This window comes from Condylura cristata, unplaced genomic scaffold (assembly GCF_000260355.1).
Source record: "Condylura cristata isolate star-nosed mole 26May11 unplaced genomic scaffold, ConCri1.0 scaffold00020, whole genome shotgun sequence".
Lineage (NCBI taxonomy): Eukaryota > Metazoa > Chordata > Mammalia > Eulipotyphla > Talpidae > Condylura > Condylura cristata.
In genome coordinates, this window is record NW_004567121.1 from 14639388 (window position 1) to 14661941 (window position 22554).

The 22554-nt window shown below is 44.2% G+C and overlaps 1 protein-coding gene across 4 annotated transcripts in view; it reads right to left on the reverse strand.

The window, feature by feature from the left end:
* Positions 1-22554, reverse strand: part of PRKCE (protein kinase C, epsilon) — a 422632-nt gene that overhangs the window by 153584 nt on the left and 246494 nt on the right. For all 4 annotated transcript variants that reach the window (XR_001145634.1, XM_012727410.1, XM_004686234.2 and 1 more), the window contains one exon: positions 999-1158. Coding sequence is in view for 3 of the 4 variants with exons in the window: in XM_012727410.1 (XP_012582864.1) it covers positions 999-1158 (160 nt within the window). In the remaining variant the exon portion in view is untranslated. The remainder of the gene's footprint in view (positions 1-998; positions 1159-22554) is intronic.

Genomic DNA, 22554 nt, shown 5'->3' on the forward strand with positions numbered 1-22554 from the left:
GCTCTCCTTGTCTTTCTCTGCCTCCCAAAAAGGTCTATCTAGTTCTGCCTATCAACTTACCAGTTATCATGAAAGGAAAAAATACCACCTCCTCCAGGAAGCCTTCCCTGAGCATTCTGGCCCACACTAGTCCCTCATTCCCCTGAAATCTTAGCACCTCTGCAGAAGGCCAGCTATAATTACAAAGAACTGCTTTGTAGTACAGATATGGGCATGTGAGTATTTTTTAACCTTAAGGAATAATTCAAATGTATATAAACATAGGAGATGAATATAATGTTTCAACAGAGATCTGGCTAGTCTTGTTTGTTTTCAAACTCTAGCCCCTATTTCCTCCTAGATGATTTTTTAACAAATCCAGACATCGTATCACTTCATTTGTGAGTAATTCAGTTTGTTTCTGTAAAAGATAGGAATACTTTAGAAAAGCATACAAATCATACCTTTAATTGGTCATTAAATTTTAACTCCTTAAATATGATACATCATATGGACCCTCTCTGGTGGCGCAGCGGGTTACAGCGCAGCACTAAGAGGCTGAAGCCGCTTCAGCATGAGTTCGATCCCCACCTGCCCCGAGGTGACCCACATGGCATAGCAGACCTCTCCTGACACGCCCGCTGCTCCCCTCAGCAGTGTACTTCCGTGATCTGCCTGTTCTGCTCCCTACTCTGTCTCTCGTGAATCCTCTCACTGCCCCTGCACCTCTAGCCTGTACCTCAGTTCTGTATGCTCAAATAAATAAATCTTTAAAAAATATGTATGATACATGATATGATCCCAAGTATCATCACTAGGAACCATAGTTTCTTCTACCTACTTATCCCACCCTATGCTATACACTCCCTTAACCTTCCCGAGCAGTCTTATGCAATCAAACAAAGAAGAAATAAGGAACCTTCGCACTTTTTATATCAACTTTCAGACCTTCTGTATCTACCCCCGACCTCTGACTACAGAGAAGACACAATGCGAGGTTCCCGGAAGAGAGGCCTTACCAGATAAAATCTCTGCAGTGGGAGCAGTAGGTGGGCTGCCGAAGGTAGGTGGCCATGAACTTGTGGCCGTTGACCTGGTGGACCCTGCGTCGGACGGCCCCCTGCCGCTTCCTGGGCCGCATGCGCTCCCTGAACACACGCTCTTCATTGTCTTTAGGGGCTGAAGGACAAGAGAGAGCAGAGAAGAGGACACAGGTGGGTGGGTTAGTGCAGCTGGAAACTTGAACGTGACCTCCAATGGGACCGCTTCCTGCCCTCTGTCCTCCTCTGGGGGTGGGAATGGCTATGGCACAGTGGTGGCTGCTGGAAGGACTCAGGGGTCACAGGAACCTCACTGCTTGGCTCCAGGGGTGAACATTACAGCGGGTGGGGAGGCCCAGACTTCACGCTCCTGCCTCAGCTGCACCCTCAGCATCCACCCACCCCCAGCTTTGCTCCAGGCACGGCTGCTCCATTCCGCTCATACCAGTGGCCACTGCAGGGGCCTGGAGTCACAGAGCTCCAGCTTCAAATCTTACGGCAACTTCTGAGCCTCTGCAGCCTGGGCCTCTGTGCCCAAGGAGTGGACTAATAGATGATAATGGCTAAGGTTTACCGAGAGCCTGCTCCGGGCGTGTGTCTGGGTGTTACATGCAGTAACCCACCCCACTTGAACACATGGTTATTACCCCCATTTCATGGGGAGCAGAGTTTCAGGAACCTGTCAATAGAGTGACTAATAGTGGAGCCCAAATTTTAATTCAGATTCAGAGGCCACGGTCCTCACACTGGCCCAGGAGAGCCGGCTCTCCCTGCAGCGGGTCCCTCGCTCTCCGCAGAGTGGCGCCCACTGTGGGTGAGTCCAGCCGCCCCAAGGCAGAGGAGGCAGGCTCTGATGCCTCCAGAGTCTCTGCTGCAAAGCTCCCATATGAGAACCAGGCAGGGGTTTACTCCAAGAGCATCGCATCAGCCCCCAGAGATGGGGGTGGAAGGACAGTAAAACTGAAGGAGACGGGAAAGGACAGAAAGCAAAAGCCCAGCACCCCTGTTCCGAAAAAAGCAGCTCTAAGCACGCAGGCAGAGCTGGTTATTGAGAAGCTATGCTGGGACCTCCCTATGCATCAGCCTGTTCTGCTCCTCACTTTGTCTCTGGTGAACCCCCTCACCGCCCCTGCAGCTCTGGCCTGTACCTCAGTTCTGTATGAACAAATAAATCAATCTTTTTTTTTAAAAAAAAAAGATGCGGTACATATTCACAATGGAATATACACAATGGAATATTACTCAGCCATCAAAATGTAAACACATGCCTTTTGCAGCAACATGGATGGAGCTGGAAGGGATCATGCTTAGTGAAATAAGCCAGAAAGAAAGAAAAAAAAAAACGGGATGGTTTCACTCATGGCAGGAGTATAAAGGACCAGGGGAGAAAATAATAATAATGAACAGCTAAATACCAGAGACATTTTACGGGGGTGGAGTGGGGAATGGGATCAAAAACGGTGGGGGGAGGGAAATGCACTGGACTGTGGTGATGGCACATGGGTGATTTGGTGATGGCAAGCCCACGGGGCTTGCAACTGAGATGGAAAAATGCACAAAATGATGTAAAAACAAACTATTGTATAATTTAAATAAATAAAATAGCAAGTGGCATGGAAAAGAATGGGGGTGGGGGAAAGTGCACTGGACTATGGTGATGGCACATGGGTGATTTGGTGATGGGAAGCCCCCGGGGATTACAACTGAGATGGGAAAAGCCACAACATGATGTAAAAATAAACTATTATATTATTTTTAAAAAAAACTGTCTATTTTGTGGAAACTGAATGTCAGCACTGTTCCAGACAGACGAAAGACTGAGCCACAAAGGATGGGCCCTGGCTATTCTTTCAGTTACTGTTCTCAAATGTCCTGGATTTGCCTGTTGATGGACAGATATTCACCAACACAGTGAGGTATTACGGTGACAGTCAGACACCAGTGGCCATGATGGGGTGGAGGGGAAGGGTCCTTGCAGGTGCTAACAGGAATGTTTCTCCTCTCAATCTCTAGAGCCTACCGCCCACTCCATAATGCCCTCCCTTGACTTTCTAGACATTCTGGTGAAAAACACAACATCAATGGAAGGAAGATAAAACAAACAAAGACCAAGTTCTGAAAATCAAAGGAGCAGGCCCTTTAATTTTTATCTTCCTCGAGGAAAATAGGTTATAATATTCCCCAGTGATATGCTCCATGAGAGTGAGTTTTAACTATTAAGTAAATATTTATGTGATGCCAAAGAATGCATTCTGCATGTTGTACTCACACAATACATTAAAGACATCTTCTCTTCAAAACAGGAAAGAGGAAACAGCAATTAATTCCCTGAGAGAGATTATTCTGTGCTATCTGTATCTTCCCAGAGCACTGAGCATGGATCAGAAATGTTTGAGGAGAGGCTTGGAATTGTCTGCATGTTTTAGTCTGTGTGTAATCTAATCAGAACAGCAATGATGGCATTTCAAGATTAGCTCTCAAATTCAGGATAAACCCGCTTTCTTCTTTCTCTTCTTCACTTTCTAAATGATCTGTTCAGTGTTTGTGTCTGAGTCTATTCCTCTCCTGCTTATTAAAACAAAATTTAAGCTGCTTTGAACGTTGTAGGGGGAAAGTGAAAATATCAGACAATGACAGGGGAAGGTGAGTGGCACTAGAGTGAACTGAGTTACAACACAGGGATGCCAGACAAAGGGGTGATCCCTGAGGAAGAGTCTCAGGGAGAAGGGGGGAGGGATTCCACCCCTCCCTCCGAACCCCTGTTCCAGCAAAGCAGAATAAGGAAGAGAACAGTGGAGCAGAGTGAATTTGCATAAGCAGGAATTTGTTTCCTTCCTCCTTCTTCCCTGGCTGCTCTTAGCTTTCCTTCTGCTTTCCTTCCTGCCTTCCTCCCCACCCATCCATTCAAAATTACATATTGGCGCCTAGTGGAACCTCACTGCCTGCCTCTGGTACCCACAAAATGTCACTATTTGCCGGGAGGAAACCACAGAGCAAACCCCCTCCTGCACACCTGCAGCTCAGAGAGCTCCCTGCCCAGAAAATCAGTCAAGTGGGCACGAGCTGAGCAACGGTGGGGCTTGAGTCCCCCCAGGGCCAGGCGTGGTCCTGCGAATCACAGCAGGAAGCTGAGAGGGGCTGAACCTTGGAGCTCATGTCCACGAGGTGAAGCTCCGTCCACAGCTCATGCTTCTGAAATGCTGGATTCAAAAATCTCAGCAGGATGTGTGTCGTTTCCCAGGGTCAGTGGGTGGTCATGGGGAGAGGTGACGTCAGTGTGAGTGAAGTCCGACATCCCTTTTCAAATACAAGAGTCTTTTAATGCCAAAGATCCTAGCCCAAAAGCTTATCAAATTTACTGCTCACCCCAGGGAGGGCTACGAGACCAGCAGGCCCAGCTCATCCAGCCAGCAGCGGGCAAGGTGCAGAAGGCTCAAGCGGACTGAGTTCCAACCACACCTCCAGGGGGCGGGTGGCCCCTCTCGGCCCTCTCCTGGCTTCCCTAGAAACTCAAAATGAAGTGTCTGTACAAACTCCCCAAATGCCACACTGAGCTGAGTTTTTGTTTTCCATAAGTTCCTCCTTTGGTAAGGCATTTCTGAGGTCAGTCTTTTCCATAATTTAGAGGTAACATTAAAAAGAAAAACACATGACCTCTCCCTTGAAGGCCTGGCGTCCTGGACAGTTCCCAAGACGCCCACCAGACCAGTACTTTCAATTAGGCAACATGAGAAGGAGAGTTCTGGAGGCAAAAGGTAAAAAGAAGAAAAGGCAATAGAAGAAAGATAAGACAAAGGAGATGGAAAAAGTGATGATAATGAAGTCCAGGCTGGGAATTAGCTAAATGAACCCCATGCCTAGAAGCAGATGAATTTGTCTTAAATGACAAGATCTATCCCCCTTGGTCCTTCGGTCAGCACTGAACAACCAGTGACTCTTCCTTCTACCCTCTCTCTTCATAGCCCAGACTGGGCTAGTTTCAAGGATGGGTGTGAGGTGGGCTGGGGAGGGGGTGGACTTTCCTTGGGAAACAATATCGATGGAGAAGTCCCAAGTTTTCTATAGAAACAATGACAGCGACCCAGGTCTGGTGGAATGTCTTTTCTCTTGGCTCCCCAAACCTGCTTAACGTAAATCTTTTCTTACAAGTTTGATGTTCCACTGAGACTGTCTTACGCTGTTAAATTTGCAGCAAAGTGCTACATATGTCAAGAGGTGGCAAACCACATGGGGAGATTTGGAGTAAATGTTGGTAGGAACATTATTTAACCATCCCAGCTGTTCATTTACCCAACCAATATTTACTGAGTGCAAGGTACTGTGCCTATTCTTTGTTACACACTCATTATGCCCATGGAGAGAGATGGAGGAAGAATAAACAGATGAGATCAGAAACATGATTACTGGAGCCTAGGGCCTATGTAAAAGTGAATCAGGTTGAGCGAGCTACTGAGAGCAGAGAATTCAAAGGTACTGATGTCCTACAAACCCAAACAATCCATGTTGCCTTCAGCGCCTCTGAAAGGCTGATGATGAGTCTAGTGTGTGCAGGTTTCAGACCCTTTTTGAAGAGGCTGCCATGGTAAGGAGCAAAGTTGTGGGAAGAGTGGTGGTAGGAGACACAGTGTGAAAATTTTGCAGTCCAGTCGGATAGATGCCTTGGTATAACTACAACAAGAAAAACCCATTAAAAAAAAAAATCTAGGGGCCCTCCCTGGTGGCACAGTGGGTTAAAGCACAGCACTAAGAAGCTAAAGCCACTTCCGCATGAGTTCGATCCCCGACTGCTCCAGAGGTGACCACATGGCGTGGCAGACCTCTCCTGGCCGCCCGCTGCTCCCCTCAGCAGTGTACTTCACGATCTGCCTGTTCTGCTCCCCACTCTGTCTCTGGTGAAGCCTCTCGCCACCCCTGAGCCTCTGGCCTGTACCCCAGTTCTGTATGCACAAATAAATAAATCTTAAAAAAAAAATCCAGTAATAGAAAGAATAGATACTGTCCAGTATGTGAGGTGTGCCTGGCACCAAGCTCATGCTTCCCCCACCAAAGTGCATGTTAAGAATTATGGAATAAACATGCCCCCACTCCTTTGCACAGAAACTAGAAATAACACTTAAGAAAATTCAAGTATATTGGTCATATTTCTCTTGACAGGTGGTTCATAGACTATTTTTTAAAATGAACTTTCCTTCTCAAATGCTGTAAATGAAAAAGCTATATGGAAAATCATGAGCAGATTTGAATGGGAGACATTAATTTCCTTTAAATGAGTATGAGCCTTGTGGAAAAGTTCTAAAAGCTGTTTTGGAAACCAGACTGCAAGCAAAGTAACAGAAAGTGAAAATCCATAGAAACCAGTGACTCTCTCCCACAGCCCCTGTCCAGGGAGCAGGAGCTCTGAAGTACACCCACTTGGACGATGCCAGATATTTCACATAGAAGTTTGAAAGGCAGGAGGTTAACCAGGGTCTGATACAGAGCATCTGTAATTTTCACATAAGTTATTCCAAACCTCTGGAACAAAAAGTTTATATCTACTTGAGCCAAGCAAGGAAGAAAAGTTTCAGATCAAAGGGCTCCCTAAACCCACCCCAAGCCACCTTGCATCTGGCAGGAACACTTGGCCATGAAGGAAATATCTATTATTTTCTTCAGGTCAGCCCCCCTCTCCATCCTGATGCTACAAAGATGGAAGTTTATGCTGCTGTTTGTTAAAGTAAACATCATCCTCTTTCTTCAAACAGAAAAGTTAGCAAGGGCCCAGATCAAATCTATAACTCAAAAATTAAAAGTGAGAGGTGAAAATATTATTTGTTTTATGTGTATGTGTGTGCATATGTTTTAAAGTAGAAATAAAATGAAGACATAACTTTGTATCTTTTGTTCTTTCAAACCACCTTCCTGGGGAAAGGAAAGGCTGCATCTACTTTTTTTAATTCTAGAATTTCCCCAACTCTCTGGCAAACAGTCTGACCCAAATGGTCTGTTGAACAGAAAGCTCTACCTGCACATGCTGCAGAACATGTGATAAACAGGGCAAAGACTAATCTTTGCTCTGGACAGAACTTGGGCTTTTTAAACACACACACACACACACACACACACACACTCCCACAGTGTTCTTCCCCCTTATTTGCAGAGCAAGAAAATTTCAATTGATTTCTGGGTGAGGAAGATCTGAAATGTGACAAGTCGTTAGCCAGAGTAACTTCTGGGTGATTCTCATTCTGCCAACCTAAAGTGTACACCCACTAAATTCTGACTTGATTCTATCTGAAGTTGATGAGCTGCTTGAAATCTGTCTAGTGTCAGAAATGGCCTATCATTCTTTAATGGGAAACCTCATTTCCTGGTGGAGTGTGATGGTAATGGAGTTCAGGAAAGTCTTTTAAAGGCCAGAAGGAAAGGTGGGGAATGGTCCTTCTCTCATTCAAACAGATAGTGGTCAAAGTCTCTTGTCAAATTTGAATTGAACAAGAACCAAAAGTAAACTGATTACCACAATCCCATTACCATTTTCTTTGAAATAACCCAAATTCTTAGGTCTTCACTTCCTTGAAATAATGATTCTCAAATTTCAGAATGTGTCAGAATTAGTTGGAGGGCTTCTTGAAATACTCAAGGCTGGACATCATCTCCAGAGTTGAGTTTTAGTGGTTTTGGGCAGGGGCTAAGGATGCTCCGGCATCCTGAGAACAATCTAGACCACATGGTCCACCTAACCTCAATCACCTAAAGTGGCAAGCTGATTCATTCAAAACCAATCATGATGTAGAAAGCTGGAAATACTATCCTCCTGCACAACACCATTTCAACAAGAAATAGACCAATTGATCAATGAGAGAACAGAGTCAGAGATTGTGATGAAATTATTCTATAGTTTGACAGTAGTAGAGGTTACCTGACTGTGTGTACTTGTCAAATCTTGCAGAACTATATACCAAGATAGGTGAATTTTACTGAATATAAATGATACCTAAACTTTTTTTTAAGGGAAAAAGCAATTAGAAAGAACTGAATGCATTCTCAGTTCTTTGTCAAAAACTACTAAAAATAAAAAGATTTTAGAATGAATATCTTTCTAAAACATTTAAATGAACTACAGCCAAGAATTCGAGTGAGTAGAATAGAATGTAAACAAATGAATCCAGAGAAAGTTGGGGTATCTGGTATAAACTCAACCCCTCTGCTGTCTGGTTTAATACTAGGGTTCACTTTTGTGTTTTCACTCCCTAACCAGGTGGAGGTCCTGACTGCTGGTAGAAGGAGTCATGTTTACTCCTCTTTTCAGTTCGAAATACACTAGTCTTCCTTCCCTGGCCAGTTCTTGCTCTCTTCTTCTAAGTGAAATCTCTCTCAACCTTTAAGATCTATTTTCTTTAAATTGTTTACTTATACAAGAACTGGGGTGAAGGCCAGAGGTGCAGGGGTGAGAAGATTCACCAGAGAGAGTAGGTAACAGAACAGGTGATCTACTGAAATACACTGCTGAGGGGAGCAGCAGGTGGGACAGAAAACGTCTGCTGCACCATGCGGGTCACCTCCCTGGCCGGGGATTGAACAGGTGCCACAGTGGCTGGTTAGGTAGCCTGAGAGTGCTGAAACTTTAATCCCTGTTCCACCAGGGAGGCCCTCCTCCTTTAAGATATAACTCGCCATATCTTTCCTTGCTAGACTAGTCCGGCACCACCTCTTCTTAAAATTCTCCGTGTCTTTGGAGACTTTGCTATTCGATTTAATATTCATTCATTAAGCAGTTAATATTACATGTTGAGTGCTTAGGTGGTGTTCACATTGTTCCTCAGCCCACTGCTAGCTGCTTTAAGAAAGGAAGCCTTAAGCCTCTCCCCTCCAGCCCTCCTGGCCCAGACTTCAGTCCCTTGTTCTAACCATCACTAATGGAATGAAAAATCAAAGTGTACAATGTATCAACTTATAGCTCAAACTCTTTCTGAAATTGTGATTAAATCTTTACACAACAATAAGTGATTTAAATCTTTACACAAAATAAAGTCCATCTCCAGTTCTAAATAATTTAATAATCCCTAAAGGACCCAAGAGCTTTAGCTGGAGGAGCACATGCGTTTTTTGATATGTAATTGTTTCCATGCATTAGATCCTCTCCATGATAGCACCTGGAAATGAGGGTCAAGTTATTTCCCTTTAAAAGAAAGTAATCACACAAATTTTATGCCCTTCTTTTTTCTTCTAGAAGTCTGACTTAATATGCACCTTGTAAGGATGTTTCCTGTTTCCATGCATGCTTATGTTTAAATCGGATCAATTTAATTAGTCTTAATCCTGCAGAACAGCACTGCAAAAACATCATGCTGGTCTATTGCCATCGTATTCTGAGTCTCAGGGTACATTTCATTATATGTTCTTTGGTTATTTTACAGTAAGTTTAAATGGAAAATGCAATTGCATAAGGACTTATTTGATCATAATTATTTTTTTCTTTAGAAATTCTCTAACCAGTCCTCACTGGTTTGTATCTAAAGACCCTCCAGAAGCAAACTGAGGTACCAGAGACAATGATCGCAGTATCAGAGCTGTTTCCTTCTCCACCCACAATCACAGCAGACCCCATGTGCCCTCTAAGGACCCTTCAAATCCAGAAATGGCCACTGAAAAGGTACAGAAAGTTGAAGAAACAGTCATCCACGCTGATAATTTTGCCAAAGGCCATCTGTTCTAGTGAGAGCCTAAAAACACATGTTCAGTTATTATCCCCAGGAAGACAAAATACAACAGACATACAAATGCCACTATGCCAGAGCGTATTAAAAACAAATAGAAAACCTTAGGTCAGTGGCTCTCAAACTTCAGCAGGCATCAAAATTCCTGCAAAGTTTGTTGGACAAAGATCTCTGGGTCCCAGTCGCCATCAGATTCCAGAGGTCTGGGGTGGAGCCTGAGAGTCTGAATTTCTCACCAGTGCCCTGGTGCTGCTGCTGCTGCCACCCCGGGGCCTGGGTGTGCCACCGCAGTCACTGACTGCCCAGGCTGCCAGGGTCCTCGCCATCAGCACCCACGGAGAATGCTAGTCTCGGAGACAGGAAAGAGCCGGAGAGAAGAAGAGCCCCTCTGTCAAGGCTGCTGGGAGAGTCTTTGGAGGTGCTTCTGATAGGTGGACCCTAGGGGTGTGCCTAGTGAGTCTGCAGCCCACATAGCTGTGAACCTCTGAAATAAGCTTTACACAAACTGGCACCTGTGGTGTCATTCAAGAAGTGGAGCCGGGCAGTCATTACCTGTCTAGTTTGAACTTGGTCAAAAACCACTGAATTGGGCCAAAAGCAATTGCTTAAAGAAACCATCCAGCAAACAATTGCCTGAGGAGTCATCCAGATCATGAGAATGGATGACTATGGACTTTTTTTTTTTTGCCAAAGAACTGAATCAGAAACTATGTAGAGTCAAGAATAGTTTAAGCTTGGTAACATGAATCAACTCTTGAACCAATTACCTCATCTTCCCACCTAAACTCCCTGCCTCTTCCCTCCTGGGGGCACACTCTAGATTTCCACCTGATTCTGTGTACCCCAAGTTGCTGCCCTGTGATCTAAAAGAAACTTTCTTTGCCTTTTTTAATTGCTTCCTGAATTTTTAGGGTGACAGCTTCTGTGGGAACACTGGAGCCAGCCTGGAAGAGTCTGTGCGAGGGGTTCAGCTTAGGGAACCGGGCCAGCACTGGAGGGAACTGAATGCAGAGCAAGCAGCGGTGTGAAAGCCAATGTGGGCACGAGGAGAATGGCACCCTTAAAAGAAAACCCACTTTCTAGGAGCTCTGGCAGTGTGCCAAGCATAGCCCAGCCCAGGAAGGGCTGAGCATGGGACAGCAGCGTGTACTTTACCCCAAGGCGAGGGGGCTGAGGGCTGGCTACCGCGGCAGCTCTTCTCTCCTGTGCTCACTTGGGTTTTTCAGCACCTTGGAAACTGGGGACATTGACTTCTTCCTTTATTCTTCCAGAGAGAGCCCAGTGAGCCTCCCCCTGGGAAACAACAAGGACTTGAAAGTATGTAGAGGCCGTGGGCCCCACATCAGATTCCCACTTATGAGTTCTTAGCAAGGCCCCATGGAGAGTTTAAAAGTACCCCCAGGTGACTTTAACCCAGAGTCAAAGTCTGAGAATGGCTGGTTCTTGGCCCAAAAGAAGCCTGTGCCTTCCCGTGAGTACATTTTCACAGGCAGGAGATTTGTTTTACTCAAGAACCAAAAGAGATATGGCATGTGGCATTCAAATAGCTCCCTTTTATTTTTTTGCCATGGACCTAAGGCACCAGGAAAGGGGCGGAAGTGTGGTTTGTAACCTCTAGGAAAATAGACAGTTTTAGAGAATCCATGCATGTCCAGGAAAGCTCAGCCCTCTCTGTGCTTCACCCACACTGACACCCATGGGCACAGGGGCTAACATCAAGAACTGGGGCTGAAGAGCATGCCCTGCACACCAGCCCGGTGCCCGCGGCTCACCTGGGAGGACTGACGGGGCAGTGCGGCCGCCCACGCTGCTGAACACCGTCTCTGGGGTGGGACCGGACACCAGAATTTCTTTGAAGCTCGCTGGGGGAGTCTAATGTGCAGACAAGGGGAGAAGCATGGGCAGAGCAGAGAGAGGTGGGGAGTGAAACATCAAGGGAGGTTGTGGAGGGCAACGGCTCAGACCAGGTCTGACTCGTGGCTGCCTGCCAGTGACCTGAGTAGTACTTGGATCCCGATCTTGGGTGGGACTCCGAGCTGAGCACTCGGGGAGGTATTCCAAGGGCGAAGGAGGCTGAGGAGGCAAGGGAGCTTGGTGGAAAGGGAAAGGAGAGAAAGGGAGCTCGAAAGGGAAGGAGGTTCTATCCTAATTGAAAAGCATGTGAAAAGTGTCTTCCGCGGAGGTCTGCAGTGAGGGTAGGTCTTGCCTCTGACACTGATCAGCACTGTGAGTCCTTTAGGTGAGGCTTTTCTCTGGCCTTGATCTCAGCTTCCAAAGAGCATTCATGGCTGCCTGCGTGTTTCCAGTCCCCACGGCTGCTGAGACGTTCAAGGCATGAGCTATGAAAGTCACCGGGGCACTAAGTGGACACTGGCCTGGGCCCGTGGCACTGGCAAAGGGCTGCAGAGCATCTTCCCAGGAATGAATGCAAATGTGGAGCCTGAGAACCACTGGTGGAGGGTGATTTCAGAGCTGTCCATTATCTGAGCATTTCATCATCTCAAACACCACTCAGCAATGTCAAAAGGACAATTGGTTTGACCTTCCTGTCCATGAAGTTAGCTTTCAGAGGTGAGGTAGGTCTTCCATTAAAGCAGATTCTTATTCTGTAGTTTTATTTGGTCTTTGTTTTTTTATCCTATTAGTTTATAAGTGCCTTGAAAGCAGGAGCCAGTCGCCCAAGGGAACCGTGGTGTTATATGGTGTGATTTAAGCAAAGCACTTTTAGGGTTCTTACTTTTTCTACAAAAGTTGTGCTCCTGGAACACTGCATGTCAATGGAATTTCTATCCATCAAACCCCACATTAAATGTACATTAGATGCTGTATGAGGGAGCCCTGTGGTGGGTGTTTTTGAAAAATGACTAAATTTTTGGGTAATGCTAATAATTACACCTTAATTCAAATGTTTGGTAAATCTCAACCTTAACATAGCAATCTCAATGTAAAGTAGAGGTTGCTTTCTGTTTCTTTAATTTGAGCCCTTAACAAGGGGCTCTGGGGTGTATTATAATAATCAATTCTGCTGTGGTTCATGCTCCTTTAGAATACTTTAGCCAAAGCAGGGGTGTTTTATTAGTTTAAACTTTAATGTATTTCTCTGTGTTGAGTCACTTACACTCTCAGAACTAACAAGGGCTGTTGTGCCAGGTTTCGAGTTTCCCAAAGACCACCAAGGAGCCGACTCGGATGCAAAGCACACGAGGGTCTTCATTGCAAGCTCGAGCCTCGGCTCCCAGCATGCAGCCGCGCAGCAGCCACAGTTGAGAGCGCTGAGCTCAGGAAGGCAGGGTTTTTATTACAGAACAGGGGAGCTTTTGCTCAGCAGTACATTGATTGATGGACAGTGAACAAAGTTATCTTGTCTTAACCCGGTTGATCTATGCATGTAAGATGTGACCTTCACTACTCGGCCGCATACCTTAGGACATCTGGCGTTTTCCTGACATGTACTGGTGACTTGCCTACTTGCTGATTGGCTGTGGGATGAGCAAGATTAGGACATTTATAGTTAAATTCAGCCTTGGCGCCTTGTTGATAACCGAAACTTAGGCCTGGCTGGTTCAGAAGCATTCTGAAGCCTGTCATGGCATCAGTTTGGTCTTTCAGGGCAGGTATATGCTCCCAAGGGCCTGGAGTAGCATGGTGTAAGAAAAGAAACAATCGCGAGGGCTGGAGGCATGGTTTCTTTTCACAATTTGTCCTACACCGTTAGGCTTCAGCTTGTTTATATATGTGATGGAAATATTGAGCTAGCATCCTTTCAGCTCTGGCATTCCATCATTTTGAGATTCTTTGGAGAGTCAGGATCATCTGAAGCTGTCAAATGTTTACAGTCCCAGAACCACTCTGTTAGAGCTTTGGTCCAGTTTGTTATAAACTTGGAGGATGAAGTATGGGAGAATCAAGATCATTAGCCACTGTGTGGCTGTATAGGTTGTGACTGCACCAACGCACTCACTGTTTGCTACCTTTGCTCCCAGCACAGGACTGCATTATCTCAGCTGTGGCTCCCATTGTGTTAGGTGCTGCATGGACAGCCTGGCCCTGGTGAGAACAGGATCTTGAAGCCTAAGGTCAACCAAACACAAATGGCATGAATGTGTGATCCATGAATGGCGCTATACCACACCCAAGAGGGTGCTGGGCTCAGCTGTGGTGATCATCTACCCACAAATATCACCTACTCTCCACAAGGAAGCCAGGAGGAAGGCGGGAGTTATAGAAGCCTAAAACTTGCAAAGCAGAAGGACAGAATTGTGATGACTGTGGCAGAAACATAACTTACTGAAGAGTCTATATGAAGCAATGTCCTAGATGACCTCATTCCTCCCACGAGCCCTAGGTTAAAGTTTTATAGGTTTAGTGGTTCCCAAACCTGGCTGCTTAGTCACCAGGGAACTGATGCAAGCAAACCCTTGAGGCACTCCCCACTGGGTGAGGCCTGAAAAGAAGGAATTTCAAAGACAGGCCAAAGAAATGCACCTGGGAGTTTGAGGCCCTTTAAGTAGGGGAGCTGCATCCTCAGAAGTACTCAAAAAACACAAGGGAACCCCACTTACTCCCGAGCTGCTACTCATCCCTGATACTTTGCACCTTGGGCCAGAAGGAGTGTGAACCAGAGAGCCCAATGCTATTTCCTAGGTGGAAAAACCTAGATGGAGGTGTTTCCATATCCTCCCTTTCAATGTCCCCTTCAGTATCCCTCCCCCTCTCTGTCTTCCATGTGCCTGCAATAATCTTGTTCACTCTGTTACTTTTTAGACACTTGGCCTAGGCCATTATGAAGTCGGGCATCTGGTATTCTTGAGGGTAACAAGGCAGAGTCAAGAATAAACTCTGATGATGACCTTGAAAGCTATTTTCCTCTCAACCAGGCAGAGTTCCCCATGCAAATGTGCTATGACATCTTTATCAGCTATCCTTAAAATTAGAAAGTGAGAAGCAGAAATAAATCAACTCTCAGTGAGTGTATCTGAAATTCTGCCAGCAGATTTCAAGATAAAGCTTTTCATAAGAAAATGTGAACATCAAACAGATTCTTCCAAAGACCAGAGGTTGGCTGATTTCCATTACAGATAATAAATTACCTGATATATAAAGCAGTGATTTGCTTTTCTGCCTGGTGTTAAAACTAAAATTCATTTCTTTTGGTAAATAATTGCTTTTATTAAAAACCAAAACAAACAACAAAACTTAGCTGAAGATAGCTTCAGCCTTTGGTCAAAATTCGTTAAAGGAAAATATGTTCCCCAGAATATTAATATATTTTTGAGAATTTATTTTAGGCAAGTATTTTGATTTAACTTAAGAAGAAATAAAAAAATTGAAACAGATCAATAATTTTTAAAAACCAATAATTCAAAAATCAATGAATGTTTGATATTAATCCCAGTAGTGTTTCCATAGAATTGAGAGGTTGACCCTAAAATTCACAGAAGAAAAACAAAGTAAAAAGCTGACAAATGAGAATAAAGAATGGAAACAAGTCCTATCAGATGTGAAGACTTGTCTTACAACTAAAGAATTAAAACAATGGGTGTTGACGCAGGGTACAGACAAGCTGAAGGAACAGAACACAGATCTGGAACATGGAACATGGCTGATGTCACATGAGCCTAGGTGTACTGCCTGTCGAATAGATTATAACCAAGTGTAAAAAGCAAAACGCTGAAACTTTCATTTAAAAAGTAAATAGGAAAACAAATTCTGTCATTTAGATAGGGAAAGATTTGTTCAGCAGAATGTAAAAAAGCACACATCAAATATAATCATATTAAAACGTAAAAATTCACAGCAGAAGACACTATAAATAAATTATGACAAGCCACAGACACTCTGAGAAGATATTTGTGACACAGAATAGATTCAGATTTAGTCTATTTCCAACACTCCTATCATCAGTAAAAACCAAAAATCCAAAAGAAAAAATAAGCAAAGGATATGAATAATTTCATATCAGAGGACATACAATTGGCCAATAATCCTTAACAAGATCCTTAAACATACAGGTTAGTATGTAAATTCAGATAACAAGATGTCACATTGTAGTTACTGGTTGGCAAAAAGTAAAATCTGACCTTACTAAGTCTGAGGATACAAAGAAACGCTTGCATACAGCCTGTGTTCAAGTGTGCTGAAGAACAATCTGTCTCTATGGAACCAAGCTGATGATGCTGCAGATCCTGCAACACTGCAGTTCTAAGTAAACATCCTGTAGAATTTTGCATACATCCACTCAGACACATACACACACACACACACATACACAAAGATGTTCGCTGGAATACTGTAATATAAAAAAAAAAACCTGAAATGTCCACAGATAAATGAATGATCAGCCACATCATCTTACAGTTCAAATGAATGGACCAGATGCACTTATTAACACAGAGAAATCTTTAAAACAATGTCCCCATAAAATCGCAAGTTACAAAAGCATATGTACAGTATGATGCAATTTACATAAAATCAAATTTCCAAAATACCTCTGGACACACCTGCAAATGTACACACACACACACATTCAGACACACATGAATTGGCTAAACACCACCACCCTCAGCCAGTGGTTACCTCTCGGAAGGGAGGAAAAGCAGAAATCCCTATGCAAGGGACTTCAACTGCAGCTGATGTGTGATTGCTTCAACAAAGCCAATACAAAGATCTGATGCAAATATTAAATTGTTATATTTGCTAACTAGGGATAGTTAGAATGCCACTAAATGATTCTTGCTCTTTCATCTGTCTGAAATCCTTCCAATGTTTTTTTTTTTTTAAGTTCTATGCATCCATGAGCTAACGAGCACCTGATTCAATGTGCTACATTACTGTGTAGCAGACTTAACTTCAGCCTACTGAATGTGCAGATGTGACACATGAAGATGTGAACATAGTAAGTGACTGGCTTGCACAGTGCAACTTTAAAACAGATGCCATTTATAGACTTGTTAATTATCCCCCAGTGTGGTAGTTACTGTCCTGTGCCTAACATTTAGACAACAGACATATGTGGGCAAAGCCTGACCGTGATCCAGGATGGAGGGTTTATTACTGTTCAAAGAGGACACTGCTGACCTCACATGTGCATTGTTCTGACTTCCTTCTCCTTCTAAGCCATTTTTCCCCCTCTATCTTGACTAAAATTGTAAAGTAGTCCAGCAAAGGAATGTGAATTTTATCATTGGTAGTACTTGGAAGTCCCACTCCAATGCCATAGCTCCACAGAAGTATTTCAGTTCTACGCAAACACTGCCGACAGTAATCGCCTCCACCATCACAAACACATTCTGGAAACCAGGACGCCTACCAGTTAGAAAATAATAAAGTGAAGGATCAAACTGATTGGATACAAATGGTCATTATAAAGACAGTAAAAAAATGAACAAACGTTTGCTAAGAAAAAAGTAAAAAAGGGCATGTTGTGCCAATAACCCCATAAAAACATGGCTTCACATGTAAAAATCAAAATAGCTATGTTAGTATTTATTATTGTGAATAATTATTTTAATCTGTGACATCGTGGCATATGTATTCCTTAAGTATCTGTTTTTGGTAACAGTTTTATTGAGATATAATTCTCACACTCTTTAAAGTATACCCTTGGTGGTCTTCAGTACATTTAGAGTTCTACAACCATTTTTTGAATCAATTTTAGAAAACATTTATCACTCCACAAAGAATGCCTTCAGCAGGCATCTTCCTTTCCCATACTTCTAGCCACCGGCTGTCAACCACTTGTCTCTTCAGGTTTGTCTATCCTGGACATGTTATACAAAGGATCATGTAACAAGTGGCCTTGTGTGTCTGGCTTTTTCCATTTAGCATAATGTTTTCAAGTTTCATCCATGTTGTGGCCATACTTCATTTATTTGTATTGCTGGATAATCTTCTATGGAATGGTATTCTATTAAATACCCTACTTGATATTTTTATAGAAAAAATACTCTATGAGAAGGAGAGAGGCTCAGGGAGTTCCCACCTACTCTGACTTGAATTACTTTTTGTAATTGACTGAAAGATGACCCTAGGATAAGTAAATGTCTCCTCAAGGCTGTTGTCTACAGGGGCACAACTGGGCTTGGTTCATAAACTGAACCAGCCAGGCAGAGGAGCTGGAATCCAGGAATCAGTAGGCTCTGGGGAACAGAGTTAACATGGGTGTTGTTTGGTAGTGAGAAAAGGAAGCAAGGGAGAGTTTCCAGCACAGGTAGAAGGAGGCTGGCCAGGCAAAAGCAATTCAGTAAGCATGTGACATTAAAACAGGCACCTCAAAATGTCTGCATGGTGATAGATGCTTTAACATATATTATCTCATTAGCTCTCACAACCATTGACAGGGGAGACACGGTTATCACCTTAGCTTTAGAAATAAGAAGATTAAGAGGTCAAACAACAACACAAAGCCTTTGACCCCAAGTCTGACTTCAGAACCCGAGTCTGCAATTCTGAGGGGGGCCAGGGCAATCTCCTAAATCCAAATTCACCCCAGTTCTGGGAGCCTCTGACCACTGCAAGATGAGATGAAGCCACTTTCTCTCCCTGGTGTTTGTTAGAAGCTGCCAATGCTCAGAGGCTGGGAATGGCAAACATTCGCCTACGGTCAACTGCTCAAGGGCACCAGGCTCATAACCAAGCCTGTCTTCGCACATGGGGGTTACTGGCAGTCCCATGAATAAACACAGAATAGCTAGTGCTGGCAGCACACGAAACCCACTCCATGTCTGGTTTGTCATCACTGCCACCCAGTGCTGGCTCGATGGACATGGCACTCCGGTGTCTCCTTGAAGGAAACAGAGAAACACTTCACCGAGTGGCCTTCCCCGCCTGTGCCAGACATTCTACCTTTAGCAGGACATTCTTTCCTCCCAAAAGCCTACTCAGCATAAAGACAAAGAGGCTTTGGCTTAGGGCTCAGATACTTGGGTTCCTCTTCTAGCCCTGATGCAGGGCACAGTTACATCGCCTCTCTTTAAGACATCTATAAGGAAGGACCAACAATATTTACATGTAAATGTTAAGGTTTACATGGCACGTGTATAATTGGTAGTAAATATTATCTTATCTTATGGAGAGCAGCACAGCTCCTCATCACATTGCTTGCTCAATAAATGGCAGCTGTGCCATGGCAACTGGGCACGGTGGTTGTTCTCCAGCTTCCCCCAAGACCAAAATCTGCTAGCACGTGTCCTAGCCTTAGCACATGGAGGTGTCAGCCTTTTCCTGTCTAACAGGAGGTAACTGTGGCCCCTAAAAGCGACCCTCAGAGGGAGGGGGAACTGAAGAACCATTACTAGAGAGGAAAAGAGCACTGAAAGGGTAGACTGGGAGCATACTGACCTAGAAACGTCTCTGCACCCACTCCAACATGCCTCAGGAAGTGAGCAGAGCTCACCAGCCTAAATGTTCCAGGAATGCCAGCGTTTAAAGGTAGAAGCGGAAGATGACACAGCCTGATCTGTCTTATGCAGTGACTTGAGGGCATTTCACAGAGAACTCCTTCTGTCAGGAAGACCTGGAGGTGCTAAGTCTGAGGCAATCTGCGAGGTGTATCAGGAAGCCTGAATGGGGTGAGTGGAACCAGAGCAGACAGGCAGAATGGAGAGTAGAACTGAGTCATCAACTAAGTGACTCAGTCCTAAGAGACTGTGGTGCCCGTGAGTCCAGGCAAGGATCTGCAGGGGATGGGGTGCAGCGTGGTGGAGCCCTGCAGTTGGCTCAGGGCCTACTCCAGGCCACTCCTGACCATCACCACCCCACAAGTGAACTATCTTGGCATCCATCACAGCACAGACTCGGTGCCTCTGTCTCCAAGCCTGTGAAAGGAGGCGAGTGCACCGAGTGTTTTTCCAGCTAGTAAAGGATCCTGCACTGTGGCAAATCCCCTTGTTTGTTTAACATGGACACAGCCTCCCCGTGCTACCAGGTGTGTTCTGCACACCTGGACTCTTGGTAAAAGGAATCAAGAGACCGGGAGCAGAGGCTCTGTTGACACAGGACAGTGTAACTTGACACATTTTTTTACATCCTGATGTCTGATGAGAGCTTAATATTTCTGCATCTACTCCAAAGACATTAGGGACAGTGGAACGCAAGGACACTTGAGAAAAAAGGGAACTGGAAAAAAAGCAATTCTGGTTTGTGCAATCTCAAACATTTTGAACTTTTATAGGAGAACTACTTCTCATCATCTCTCTCTAAATTCTAACTAGCCTGCGAGGCCCACTACGAATGTTCCCTCCCCTGGAGACACCTCTTCTCCACTCCTGGCTGGCTGGGAAGGGGGTCCTTGGGAATTCCTGTGACCCTCCACCTGCCCCTCTAGCTTACCTCCTACAAATTCAAAAGTAGAGAATTACTAAAATGAGCCCTGAACTCATCCTGAGTCTCAGCTCACAAGATACAAACATTTTCTTAGGCTATAATGATCTGTCGATTCACAAGACACTATAAAAGTTGGACGATTATGAAATAATTGATAACTAAAATAAACTCATGTATTTGCACGGCACTTGACAGTACCTGAGGACAGAAAACATAGCCGCAGCTGGCGGCTGGGGAGAGGTCCTGGGAAGCCAAGAAGGTGGGACTGGCTTTTCTCTTCTATGCCGCTGTTGCCGGCCATAGGGAGGGGTTTGTGTTATTTTAACAATGTTTAATTAAAATCAGAGTGTACAGATGCATTGTATCTTTTGATAAAGATACACTATGTCAGATAACTACATGTGTGTTTAATACATACACAGTATGAAACACATTTTGTTGACAAATTTATCTCAAGGAAATTAAGTGATTCGCCTAAGAGTCAACAGAAAAATCAGCAAAACAGCACACATATGCAACAAAGCACAGGGTAGGGGAAATTCACGTTCCCTTCAGGCTCTAACCCTGCTGATCACCTGTAGACCATGTGATGCCAACTAAGCAAAGCCTGTGCCCACCCTGCAGTCCCTGCCCGAGAGCAAAGAGACTCTCCAGATCACAGTGACTCTAAGTTCCTCTCCATGACCCACACAGGCAATGCACAAAACCTGCTCATTTATACCACCAAAGCGGATTCCAGGAAGGAAGTGTTACTTATGTATTATTTATATTGTTTCTCACCCATACAATCATCAACCAAATGATGTTATTATGCTACCCTACCCCACATGTCAATTTTTTCACACACCCAGATACACATTATCTTTGGCCAGAAATGTTCCCTTAATTGGCAGATTTGTAACAACCAGCACCGTGATACTTTTGTCAAGACTGAACAGGTAGAAGTTGAATCAATGTCTTATTGGATCTTCCTCAGATAAACAGAAGTAAAACAACAACAACTACTTGTTTTTGATGCCTGGTTTCTACACATCTCTCTTTAAGCAAGAGAGAGCTCAAATTTCAGGGACCATGCCAGGGTTTCCTGTCTCAGGAAGAACAAATTCAGAATGGCAGTTAGCTCTGGTTTCCAAGAGCCTGCGCTGATAATTATTTGGAAAGACAGAGCCACTCAGATAGAACTTGCAGTTACCCACAGCAGTCTCTGATGTGGGTGTCCTGCTTTAACCAGAGGAGGGTGTCCTTTCCTGCAATCAGGAGCTTTTATACCAATGAACAACCTTACTATAATCAGTGAATTTATCAACTCTCAGCTAGCACCAACCAGGCAAGGCTGTGATGTCATCATAAACCCCAGAGCGCAAGTGGACCTTGGAAGTTACCTAATAAGTCTCTCCATCACTTGAAATCCCTCCAGGTACCCCCAGTGCATGCCTGTGTTGGCCGGACACCAGACTTCAGAATAAGTGACTTTAGCTCAACAGGTCTTGAGCCCTTCAACATATGGAATAGTGCTGGCTCAAACTTCCCTTCCTCTGTCTTTTTAATTCAACTATCCATCCTTCAAGATCCAGCTCAAGTCTGCTTGCTTTTGCAAAGCCCTCCTTCCTCTGAACTGCAGTCTGAAAGGTAATAAATACCTGTTGTTTGACATTGGTCTGTATTATCTCTCAACTCAAATTCCAAATGTCTCAAGGCTGAGACCACGACTTTTCCTCTCATCTGTCCTCATGTCACCTAATGCATCAATACATGAACTCACGCAGTCCACCCAATGCTTGAATCTGCAGAAAATGAACTAGACTTCAGTGTCTACATACCAGATGCTGACTTCTTCAGGAGCAGGTTCAATCTAAGACATCAGAATGGGCTAAATCAGTCAGCAAGAATATATGAGAGCTTCTCCAAGGGATTAACTGCACTTCTTTTTTTACTGTTCACCTCATTTTTTGCGAGGTGGTGTGTCCCTGTTTGGTTAGTATACAGCCATTTGTTCACTTGAGAGCAGGTCTCTATTCAGAATCATTTTAGGTTATTAAGCAAAAGGGGTGTGTGTGTGTGTATGAAGATGCATAAATGTGATGTTCACACATACACGGCACATACACGTATGGTGTCCATACGTGTAAGCGTGGACATGTAAGAATGTAGGTGTTTGCCTGTGGGTGTGCAAATGCATGCTCTGTGCTTAGAATGTGTGAGGAAATAGGCAAGAATGCATGAAAGTATTTATATGCACCAGCTACAAGCAACCACTTCGCACTTGCCCTGACTGACATGCTTTCTGCTTCTCTCATTCCTTGGACCTACGTGATCAACTGCACCAGAAGTCTCCCAACATATTTTGTGTATAATATTAGTAAAAACTTTTTAGATATATGTTTAATTTCTTATAAATTATAGGTATATCTTCTACTGGCAATGAATATATCAATTATTAAAATGAAATTATTTTCTTTTTTTTTTTTTTCAGGTAAGAAAAGGGAAGACCTATTGTTTGTTTCCCATGTTCT